General features: G+C 40.2%; 1 protein-coding gene across 3 annotated transcripts in view; it reads right to left on the bottom strand.

Moving 5' to 3' along the window:
• Positions 1 to 748: 748 nt before the first annotated feature.
• Positions 749 to 12,179, bottom strand: part of tsc1b (TSC complex subunit 1b) — a 28,633-nt gene continuing 17,202 nt past the window's right edge. For all 3 annotated transcript variants that reach the window (XM_077232830.1, XM_077232831.1, XM_077232832.1), the window contains 13 exons: positions 11,365 to 11,530; positions 11,119 to 11,237; positions 10,751 to 10,847; positions 10,204 to 10,299; positions 9,483 to 10,095; positions 7,872 to 7,915; positions 6,830 to 6,996; positions 6,437 to 6,619; positions 5,917 to 6,027; positions 5,640 to 5,762; positions 5,125 to 5,312; positions 4,797 to 4,970; positions 749 to 3,027 (listed from right to left, as the gene is read on the bottom strand). In XM_077232830.1, the coding sequence (XP_077088945.1) occupies positions 2,439 to 3,027; positions 4,797 to 4,970; positions 5,125 to 5,312; positions 5,640 to 5,762; positions 5,917 to 6,027; positions 6,437 to 6,619; positions 6,830 to 6,996; positions 7,872 to 7,915; positions 9,483 to 10,095; positions 10,204 to 10,299; positions 10,751 to 10,847; positions 11,119 to 11,237; positions 11,365 to 11,530 (2,670 nt within the window). In that variant the 3' untranslated portion in view covers positions 749 to 2,438. The remainder of the gene's footprint in view (positions 3,028 to 4,796; positions 4,971 to 5,124; positions 5,313 to 5,639; positions 5,763 to 5,916; positions 6,028 to 6,436; positions 6,620 to 6,829; positions 6,997 to 7,871; positions 7,916 to 9,482; positions 10,096 to 10,203; positions 10,300 to 10,750; positions 10,848 to 11,118; positions 11,238 to 11,364; positions 11,531 to 12,179) is intronic.

Below are 12,179 nucleotides of genomic sequence, written 5' to 3'. Positions count from 1 at the left end.
CTATGATCCTAAAAAATATTTGGAACTGAAATATAGTTCCATGCAGAGATGACTCAATTCACGTAAATCAAAACAAATGTCTTTTACCTGTGGAACACAAAAGGAGAAATTTGAATAAAATGTCTTTCAATACAAACTAAATCAATAATGACTAAAGATGTCAAACCTAAAGACAAACACAAAAAGACACCTGTGGTTCAACTCCTGTATGGTGTTCCAAGTCTTCTAAAGCCGGTTAGAAAAACTGAGTATTGTTTATTAGGTTTTAAATTATAATGCATTCGAATATAGCTAATTAAACATTAATTTAAAGTAAAGTAATTCAGCAGGTGCTCGATCAAAAGAAAACTGTGTTGAAATTAAAGTCTCTTTCTTCCAGTTGCAAACATTGTAATTTATTAAACTATATTCTGCTCTCTTGCATTTTAACTAATTAAACATTACAATTAAATAAAATATAAAGTGAATTTGAAACTGAAATGCAATGAAATCCATACATTACATGTGACTTAAATGTGCTCAAATGCATTTTGTACACCTAAAAAACCAAATGTCAATTGTCTGTTGTAACATTTCTGAAACAAGCATTGCCCATTTAAATCAGATCCAAATCCTTACAGGCAACAGCCAAGGAAGTGATGTTTTATTTCCAGCATAGCCATTTATAGGCCTAAAATTACATTACATTTCCATTTCAGACATCAAAGCGAAATTAATCAAGGAGGAAAATAATCAAGACAACCCCAAATTTGTAGTGCAAAACATTGAAGACGATTTTATTTTTGTCATTCACAGTTAACACAAGCAACTGCTTTAAGAACCTTTTCCAACTGACCCTTCCTTCCCTCCCACAACAAACCGCCAAAACCTTCATCTCCAGCAAAGGAGCTAATATTCAAACGTTCCTTTCATTTCACGCTGATTGTACCTTGTATCTTAAGTCATAGTTCCTGCTGTTGGCATTAAAAGAGGATTGTTGTACATGCTCTAGATAGCAAGGCAGAAGGAACAGCAGAGACTTCAAGGGGACAACAGGATTTGGGAACAATTTGAGTGTGACTTACCACATCTGCAATTCGTATATGACACTTGACTAGCAACGTAGCCATTTTAGCCAAAGTAGATATTATACACTGTTTTCTTGGCATCATATAGCTCTCATCGCTACGGTCCACATACTTCCAGCTCGACAAAACTTGAGTCTTGTATTTACCCTCTCAAACTGATATGTGGTAGTATAAGAAATTATGTGCTCAAATAATACAACAAAAACCAGTACATTTAAGCTCTACAAAATACTGTATTTGTCTAATTCAGTATTTGGCACTCAGGAAGCAAAATTAGAAATATACTTGAACATCTGCAGTGCGCTAAAGTGAGAGGGAAAAAGACAGATCATCCGTACTATTTTCAGTTATAGAAGTTCTGAGCGAACATGATGACTGAGCTTGTGACTGAAGGTTAGTATCGTCAAAGCCAATTACTTTTATTTAATAGTGGGATAAGGCTTCAAAATGGCCATCTAGATTTTAATTATGATGTTTTATAGAGATTAAAGAAGGATAAGATTCCTAGGTTTGACTAGTAATCTATGGCTGTTGTTCAATGCTATAAAACTTTTAAAAGCACTGGTGCCTGACTGGTAATACTTAAAAAAGCTAAAAGGAGGACAGGACAAAAATAAATAATTTAAAAAAATATTAAAACATTTCCAACCTTCCTCTCATTTGGCTGTATCATATTTTGTATCCAGATTTGTTCTGTAATGAATAACAACTGACAGTGCAATTTAACCCAGAATCAAGTCTGGGATACAGGCCATCATGTTCCACATACACACACACAGACAACGCACATACACAGAAACATAGTAAAGATCAACATGACTTGAGCTTGACGTGTCTAAAAGGTAAAAACCTGATGGTTTTAAAGAAAAGCTGACTCCTGCTTGGCACAAGACGACCGTCCAACCGACTGACGCCTCGCCACCTGGCATCCAAACACACACTTCAGCTCTGTGCGGGTGAGCTGTGAGGGTGTAAGCATTGTACCATTACTACAGATGTATCAACTTATATTGCTTCTCACAGCATAAATGCAAAGCTTCCACATGCTGCAAGAATTACTTGGATAAAGGGAGCGGATAAATTAGCAAAAAAAGAAAAAATAAGAGAAGCAGCGGTGACATTTCTGGTGAACAACGCAGTGGGGTAACTAAAAGACATTGTGTGACCACCTCTATACACGCTGTTTAAGTCCATGCTTTCCAATTATCTAATCTTGGTGAGGGTTTTACTGATTTATTGGCTCCAAATCCTGTTGTCGGCTTGTGGAAATGTGACAGATAACACTGAAAATTGAAAGAGTCTAGCCTTATGCTCTAATAATCTAAATTCGCACATCTCTACCTCCCTCTTTTTCACCATTTCCCCATAACTTTAGCTGTGCTCCTGATGACTTTCGTTATAGTCCATGATCCTTATGGGTTGCTGCCTGGGCCTCTCTGGGCATCGTGAGCCATAGGTGTTTCGGTTTTTGGCTCTCTGAGTATCAGGTTGGGTTTCTTTAGCAGATGCGAGGAGCGTGAAGCTCTGCGCAGCAGTGGAGATGGGCGTACTCTTTGTTGTCGGCTCCACGCAGAGCTCAGTCTTCAGGCCCTGCGATAGGCCAGTGAGACGCGGAGGCGGGTCTTCATCCTCGTCACACTGGCTCTCGCTTTTGTTTCGGAACAGCTCTCTTGCCCGCATACCCAGAAAACTCTTGGCGCTGGGGTAGGAGCCTACGGTGACCGGGGTGTCAGAAGGGACCACGGGTCCTGGGGGTCCCAGCGGGGAATGAGGATGGTGAGGGGGCGGTTCCACTAGGACAGGTGGGGGAGTGTCTCGATTGCCATTTACAGAGTTGGTCGGGGAAGGGCTGGCCTTGGCCTGCCCTGGAGATAAAGTGCTGCCATTGCCACGCGGAGACTGAGATGACTTGCCGTCCTCTTTGGTGGCTGTTTTTACTGCGCCGTCCAACACTATGACACTGTGACACCGGAAACAACCAGAAAAAAATTTCACAATCTTAAGAATTTTATGCAACAATGACATTGAGGTTTTGGGGGAGGGGCTCCAAAATGCCAGAAAATGCACAATAATCAAGTAACCCACAAACAGACCCCTTAATAAACATGACACGAAAACTGGAAAGAAATTGGTGTCCTATTATCTTTTCGTACAGTAATAAAGGCAAGTACTTTGGAAAGATAATTATTAGATATGCAAGATATAACTATAACATAAAAATAAAATGAATATAGGATGAAAAATAGCCTAATTTTAGCCTAAAATTACCTAGCCATTCACGATATATATCGGGCGACGCGCATATGATTTTGATTTGCCAGTCTACACATTCAAGCAATTTTAAACCATTTAAGCGCAAGAGGCGGCCTATATTCGGGAAATGCGCACTTTTATCGTGATCCGATTTGATTCCGGCTAGTGAATTGATTCCTCTTTCGTGTCTTCTTGTGCTTGAACGGACATACACACAAAATTATGTCAAAATACTCTCAGCAAGAATTCTCGAAAGCCTGGGACACACCAAGCCAACAATCGCTGTCGGGTAACGTCAGGCCATTTTTGAGCGTTGGACGATGTAGTTTTTTTATTTTGTTCCGCACCTTTGGCTCTAGTTGGACGTCGTCTGGCTTATTTGGGACGATTCATCATGTAGAATCGCGTTGTGCCGTCGGTGAGAGAGAGAACTCTGGCTTTTCAGCTTAGTGAACGAGTCAGTGCATGAGAATAACAGCAAAACAGCAAGCAAAGAAGTCAAAACGGTACAGATAGAAGGCTGTTCTAATGTTACGTCATCTTACGTGTTCCTTGGCGAATATTTTAACATTAACATGAGCGGAGTGAAATAAAGAAAGTGATCAGCAGGATCGATATTCAAAACGGTAAGCACGCACTGCTTTGTTTACGGTTTGTGTATCTTCAGCGTCGGTTTCCCTTTTTTAATGACGAATATAGATGAATATATCTGCAGAAATAGACAGTTGTCTCATTTACACACAGGTGCAGAACGCGCATGCTATCTGACAGTCGGCTGTAGTTCTCTCGGTGTGTTCAAGTGCAGCTTTTTTCCCCGATGCAGGCGACGTGAGGCGACAACACAATCGGCTTTCATCGGCGCTATAGTTTTTTGGCGTCGGTTTGGTGTGTGCCTACCTTTAAACAGTTGTTTGTGTCTCAAGTGAATGCAAACAGTTGAGAGGTCATGTGTGGAAAGTCATGTGTGGAAAGAAATCTGATATGTCTCATTATTGTATACATTTATTAGGTTTTAAAGTGTCAGCAACCTATTAACACCTACTGTGGTCTATGTCATTTATATAAATCAAACAACAAAACAAAGCTTTAACAAAGATTAATCTGTATTTATAAGACTATAGTGTTATTTTACATTTCTGTACATGGATATTCCTATTCCTTTATTTGTAACTTTATTCTTTTGCATTTATCTATGCTTGTAATTAGAGTATTTGTTCTTATTTTATTACTGACTGTTAACTTGTCTTTTATTAGTTAGGCTAGTAGTTTTAGCCGTGGTATCGAAGTACTTAAGTGTGCTTTTAATAAAGAATAGAAAGCAGTTACGTTTGCCAACAATTTTTTGCCAATGGCATATCATAAAATCATACAAACACAGAAGTAGTAGTAGGTTGGGCCGGACAAAATGCAACATACCTGCTTATATTTGATGTATATTTGAATGACACTATAGTTTTCACGTTTTTCCAGTCCTACCTGGGCTCGGTGGAACTGCGGGGCTCGGTGACGCCCTCTGCCGGTAAGGCTAAAGCAGTGGCAGAGGAGTCTTCTGTTTCCAGCCTGCTGTAAAGCTGCAAAAGCTCAGTCTGCAGAGCCAGAGTTACCCGCCTCTGTGCCTGATATCTGCTCTCAGAGGCCTGCAGTTCCCCTCTAAGCCAAGGCGAATAAGAGCAGTTGTCAGACATTGTAAAATGATAGAATTAAACAAGAAAGCATATCATATAGAACACGGAGTGGGAGTTTTCAAGAGTTAATAATGTAAAGATAAGTTGTTTGTATGATATACACAGCCTTCAGATCATACTTGGCCTGAGCCTTGACATCTTCAAGAAACTTCTTTTGTTCTGCGATCAGGTGCTCTTTCTTCGAGATTTGAGTCTCCAGCTCCGCCACTCTCTGCTGAGCAGCATCCAGCTTTTGGCTCTGAAGTAACAGATTCTGCTTAAGGTGCTCTGTCTCCTTCCCCCAGGACATCTGGAGCATCTGCACCTCCTACAGGAGAGAAGTGGAGGAAGACAGAGAATATAATGTGGTGGTGGTGATGGCGCAGGGTGGTGATGGCGCAGTGGATAAGACACATGCCTTTGGTGTGAGAGACCTGGGTTCGAATACACTGTGAGACACCAATGTGTCCCTGAGCAAGACACTTAACCCCTAATTGCTCCAGAGGCGTGCGACCTCTGACATATATAGCAATTGTAAGTCGCTTTGGATAAAAGCGTCAGCTAAATGAATAAATGTTAAAATGTTAAATAATGTAAATCTGATTTATGGCAAAGATGAAAGAGATGCTGGGTAATTTGTTATTTTGACTTGTACCTTGCTAGTATCCGGTCCAGCCTGATGCAGCTCCTGAACACACAGTTTATGAGCTTCTCCCAACAGCAACAGCTGCTTATTCAGAAAACTCAACTGCTGTTGAATACTTTCACTCGACGACAACTAAAAAAAAAACGATGATGGGGAAAATAATGATGATAATGACATCATACTCAAAAAATTAAAGGAACAGTTCACTCCAAAACCAAAAATCATCATTTACTACAGGAAACTGTCTCTTTTTGGAACTCAAGAGACAAGGGGTGATTATTTTTACCTTGACAGTGAGCTGGTTCAGCAGGTGTCCCGTGTGGCACACCTTGTTATTCGCCTTCTGAAGCTCCGCCTCCATCTCACCTATTCGCTTCTGGCATTCTTGTAGCTTACTCTGAGTGGAGCATCACAGATACATAGTAAATAATCATACTGTTTCTGAATGTTGTGGCCATCTCATTTGCTACCATCAAATTAAATACACTACCATTCAAAAGTTTCGGGCTCAGTAAGTGTTTTTTTATACAACTTATTTTTTTATTATTAAGGTAGGATACATTAAATTGTTCAAAAGTGACAAATCTTTTTTATTAAATATCTTTGCCATTTCAAATAAATGCATCAAATAGGGTTGGGGGGGGGGGGGGGGTATAGTAAGCAGCAAATTAGTATATTTGCATGATTTCTGAAGGATCATGGGAGACTGAAGCTGGAGAAATGGCTTCTGAAAATCCAGCTTTGCCATGACAAGAATAAAAATTCTTACTATGTGTGAGTCAAGAAGACAGAAGTGTTTAAAGCACCTGTAACTCTTGGTTTTTGGTGTAGTAGTCATCCTTGGCCTGCTGTAGTTGGCGAATCTGGCTGTGCAGACGTGTAACTACAGTCTCTCGGTCGTCCCAGAGCTGCCGGTATCTCTGCTGCTCCACCTGCAGACTTTCTCTCAGAGACAAGATATCCACACTCTGCAGGTTCAGCTGGTCCTTCTGTTGAAACAAATACAGATTTACAAATCAACTGCATTAGTCTCTGTCCCCCTCTAGTGGTCAACAAAGGTGAATGTTTGGTACCACAAAACTAGCCTTTTGAAGAACTATTCACTATTTTAAATCTTGTGGCATTAAATCTAACCGATGACTTAAACCGAACGCTTTTCGAAAGGTCGAAAATGTTTTTCGAAATTGTGTTCAAGGTACCATGGCGTTGTTCTGCTCCTCGAGCGCGGTAGCATTGATGATGCGCCGAAGCAGACGTCGGTTACGTACAGCATGCTGCTCTCGCTTGTAGCGCTCGTACAGGAGCTGGTTGTGGAGCAACAGAAGCTGACTGCGCAGTGTCTGCAGCTCATCCAGAGGAGCAGAACCTGTGCATGAGAGAGAAATTTAAGCATTAAAGTAATTAAGACATTTTTTTATTCTGCTTGCAAAAGGCATCTTTGTCCATTGAATGCCATTTAAAAGTAGCTCTTTTCAAACATCATATAAATCAAAAATATTGAATTTAAACAATAAATATTAAAATAGATGTTTTACCAGTGCCCTTTTTTGGGGCAGGGTTCTTGTATACTCAAAAACATCATTCCAAAAATAAAAATTCTCCAGTTACTAACACCATTAAATATAGGTATAGGATAGGTTAAAGATGTGTATATTTGTCACCCATTACTAATTTATTACACAACTAAAAGTGTCTGATAATAGGGGTGTTACTGAAATAAAGTGTGCATTAATCAGCTTGTCACATGATAATAAAGATGGCCGCCACCATACGGGGTCCACCCTGAGGAGATGAAAATAGTATTTTCTATGGCACATTTAAGTATAAGTGTACATGCATGTGTACATTTTAAATATATATGTCTAAAGCATGATTCGTAACTTTAGGTATAAATTGTTATTTTAAATGTACAAATTACTTAGTTTACTCAAAAATTAAAAAGTTGCCATTTAGTCAAGTCTTTCTTTCTTTTGTGGAACATAAAATATATTTTTTTCAATGCAATTTCATTGGGTCCAAAACTGTTGAATTACCATTGTTCTTCAAAATATCATACTTCTAACTTTGGAAGCCATAAGGGTGAGTAAATGATGGCAGAATGTTCATTTTCGGTTGTACTATACCTTTAATACTCATTTAAATGTTTATCCCCGGCTGAAAACACAAGAATTATTTCTCTGTACTCTGAAAGAACCACTTTTCCCCAAGTAGCTGCATGTGTGCTCATGCAATGTTGTTTACCTCCAAAGTGTGTCCAGTCAGCTGACTTGCTTGGCAGGGGCAATCTGAGAGTGATTGCGGAAATGTTGAAAAAAGAGGGAATCAACAAGGTCAGTGGCAATGTGAAAATAATTTCGGACACACTGCTTTTCTGGCAGAGCAAGCCTTTTCTCACAGAACCCTCTCTGACCAGAGCCAAAACACCTCAATTATGTGTTTTCAGATATGGCCTGTATAGGCCAAGAGGAGCGAGAGACAGAAAGAGCTCTGATTGTTTTTGGTTAACACAGGCTCTGCTGTTGCGCTGTGGACTGATTTGCGTGGCAGTGGATGTGACACGAGACAAAGCAGACAGTTGTTTCAGTGTGATAGCGAGTTAGTGGGCAAATCTGTAACTAGTCTGATCCAGTTCTTCTTAAAGAGCCTCAGAGCAACACCAGCAGCCCTTTAGCAAGTCTTATAGATTGGAAACTAAACTAGAATGTTTTACATTTTCTAAAGAAAACGAGTTATTCATCATAAGGAGGGTGTTTAAAAGATTGTTAGCATGTTATACAAATGTTAGGGTGTTCTGGGATGTTGCTACATGGCTGTTAAGATGTTCAGGGTGGATGTTTACGTGGAGTCGAAAATATCGTAATTCCAAGAGTTCCAAGCATATGAAGACCAAGCAAACTCTGAAATCTGAATCAGTGTTACTCAACTCCAGAATTTTACAGTCAATTTGAAACATTGTAAAAATACATCTATAATATAGAAATGGCAGATGAGAACAAAACTTGAACTGAATTGAGTTGGATGATGACACTCTTGTCTCTGTAGAGCTTCTTTATAGGTGAACTGAACTCGTTTCATAATTATTGAATTTTCCAAAATTAACAGTTATCAGGGCTCCAGACTGCGCCTAAACCGGTCGGTAAAAATTATTCATTTGAGAGTGATATTATTGTTGAGATCAAATATGTGAGAGAGCGACAGATAGAGACAATAAAAGTTACTCAGCCAATAGTAGCCTAATAAAAATAATTTAGTTCAGTTAGAGAACAGACACTACAATTAAAAGCTGTTGGCTTCTATAGAGTTGCTTATGGCTGAATTGAACTTGTTTCATAATTGATGAACTTTACAGTTATTGAACTGACTCAACACTTAACTGACTTGAACTGCTAAATGACGAAACGATTGCCTTTTTTTGGAGCTGCTTTACTGAAGAATTTGAATGTGTCTTATATTTGAAATTTGCATCATTGATTCTATTATTTTCCTGTTTATTACTGTGAAGCTGCTTTGAAACAATCTTTATTGTATAAAACATATATAAATATAGCTAATTAGACTCGACTTAATAACAAATGCCAATGACTTGGAGGTACGAGCTTGCCAGGACCACTTGAAAGTCTTTCTCCAAATAGGCCTTGATTGGCCTTGATTTTGTCATTTCACATGTTTTGGTGGAATCATGGAAAGTCTGGTTAGGGTTTACAATATGCGGTTAAGTGTCTCAGGGACACAACAGAGACAACCCATTGATCATATTTTGAACTTGCAAACTTTTGGTTACAAGGCAAGATCTTTAACCACACATGACCACAAGCTTGAATTATTGCAAACCGTAAAAGCAAAAGGGCTTACCTCTTTAGCACTTTATCATGGGCGTCACCGCCCTGCTGCACGAGGCGATCCAGCACCTCCAGGGGGGAGGCAGACACAACGCCCTCCACACCCTCCTCCTCCCCTTGCTTGCTCACATCACCTCTCTGGAACCTCTCAAAGGCTACTCGCTGCACAATCTCTGTGGTCTTCCTCCCTACGAAGAGAGAGGCCGCCCGAGGCAGGGCCATGTCAAACAGAGCCTCGTACGGCAGGGGTGGCGGTTTGCACGGGCTAGGGGAGCAGAGGCCGTATTTCAAGGCCTCGTCCTCCGGTGCGGAAGAGCTCCGATGGAGTTGGCTGTGGGTTGAGTGTTCGATGGGCATGAACACTGGCTGGAAAGACCATGGCTGCTCCTGGGACGGGCCTCTACTCGCTCTGCCTCTGTCCCCGGGTGTGATCTCAGTCTTGTCAGGTGTGGAGATGGCGTTGTGTGGGTCTCTAATCAAGCCGCAGAGAATAGAAGAGGGCAGGTGTTTCTCTTGTGTGCCGGTCAGGGTCTCCGTGGTGTTGTAGAACGGAGAGTCAAAGCCACGAAGGCCGGTTAAATCTTTCTTCTCCTCGGTTAACTTTAGAAGCTCCTCTGTGATGGCAGCTGACAGGATGGGAGACAGAAAATGATTGTTGTTTAATGAATTAGTTTGTCTGTTGGGAAAGGACACAACTGAGGAAGTGTGAGTGTGAAAGAAACTCTAGTTCATACCATCCTCCCGCTCTTTCTCGATCCTCATTTGTTCTTGCTCCTTCATGTACACGGAGAGCTCGGTCAGGGTCATTGGCGTGTTCTCACCTCTGCCATCTGGGTCAGATAAAAGACTCGGTCTTAATAATGACACATCTAAAGGCCCATTAACAACAAGAATGATAACTACAACAATAACTATATTAGCATCCACACCAACACACGATAGCCACACAACGACGCTTTAAATGCTCAATCTCCTTAAAGTTGGCTGGATTTTGATTGGCTGTCAAAAAAAATTCTGAAAGTGTTTTCAACGATATCATGTTTCTGTTGTGGTGTGGTTGTGGACTCATAAAATTCCAATGATTGTTAAAAAGTTATAGTTATCGTATACCGTCCTTGATGTGAACGACCCATAACACTTGCCTTTTCCGCTCAGCACTTTAAAAGGTTATCCATGCCAAAGGTTAAAGAAATAGTTCTACTAACTCTATAAAGAAAATCAAACCTTTACTTCAATCAGGCTATGTTAGTTACGATAAAACAATTCTTACTCGTAACATACCTCTGTGATTGATCGTTTCAGGTCCAATTTTCTCAAGCTCTCTGACTGGCTCCTGTCTGACCAAGACGGGTTTGGTGTGGTCTAAAGGTCTACTGTCCTATGGAGCACATAAAAGTTAAAAGAGCTTGTAGTGAAACTATACACAAGCAAAATGATCTCAGAGCAGACTTGAAGTAGTTTTAACAAGAGAAGGTATAGGAAGTCTTAAAGGGAACGGTTCACTCAAAAATTTAAATTCGGTCTTCAATGAAGAACGTTTCAACTATTTTTGACAAAACCAATTTTCAAAATATCTTTAAGTATTCTGCAGAAGATCTCATTAAGGAAATCCTACAGATTTGCACAAAGGTTCATCCTCTACAAAATACCTTGCATGGCGGGCTAGCGGTACTGCGTGGCAGAGACACAGGGGGAAACTCATCGGAGAAGCTGGGAGGAGGTGAGGCGGCCGCAGGGGTGCTGGATGACGGGGTGACTTTGCCACCCGCTGCAGGAAAGGTGACAAGACCAAATTCATACTAGTGCTTGAGGAAATGAACACCCTGATGTGCCTTCCTGTGCCAACATGCTAATTATCAAAGTTGTTTGCGGACAAACATAGACAGTATAGTCACCAGGTGTGCTGTAGAGGCGGCTCGATAGGTAAGAGGCACTCTGGGACAGTTCCGGGTTCGGTGACATCCCACGGGAGGAAGGGGGTGTGGCCATTCCACAGTGGGAGGAGGGGCTCCAGAGGGAATCCTTAACACCATATGCTGCATTAAATTCACAGCTGGAGTTCTATAAATAAACAAGCACACACAAAATAAGTCCCTTGACTGCTTCTTCAGAGGGTAAAGAGGGTTTAGAAATTAATATTTTATTCAGCAAAGACTTTTTACATTGTTACAACAGATTACTATTTTAAAGTAAATATAGTTCTTTTGAACTTTTTTATTCATCAAAGAACCCAGAAAAAAATGTATCCCACTTTCCACAAAAATACTTAGCGGCACAACTGTTTTCAAATTAATAATAAGGAAAGTTTCTTGAGCAACATATCAGCAAATTAGAATGATTTCTAAAGGACTCTGTGGCACTGAAGACTGGAGTAACGGCTGTTGAAAATTCAGCTGTCATCAGAGGAATACATTTATTTAAATTGTAATAATATTTCACAATCTGACTGTTTCCACAGTAGTTTGTGTCACCTTTGTAAGCACTCTTTCAAAAACATAAAAAACAAAAACTTACCAACCCAAAACTTTTTAACAGTACTGTATACACACTGACATTTCACCAAATGTAAACTTTTGCCAGCAGTTTCATAATGTATTTGCATATTGTGCGAACGTATGCCATAATGCTTGTAAAAGTGTAGTAAAGTAAAAAGGGAAGCACATATTGGTTATGGCCAATTTTTATCACCCAATATTGTATATTTAAATGT

Source organism: Siphateles boraxobius, unplaced genomic scaffold (genome assembly GCF_051911475.1).
Source record: "Siphateles boraxobius isolate OS27281-9 unplaced genomic scaffold, OSU_SipBor_1 18, whole genome shotgun sequence".
NCBI lineage: Eukaryota > Metazoa > Chordata > Actinopteri > Cypriniformes > Leuciscidae > Siphateles > Siphateles boraxobius.
This window is presented reverse-complemented; position numbering and strand designations above follow the sequence as displayed.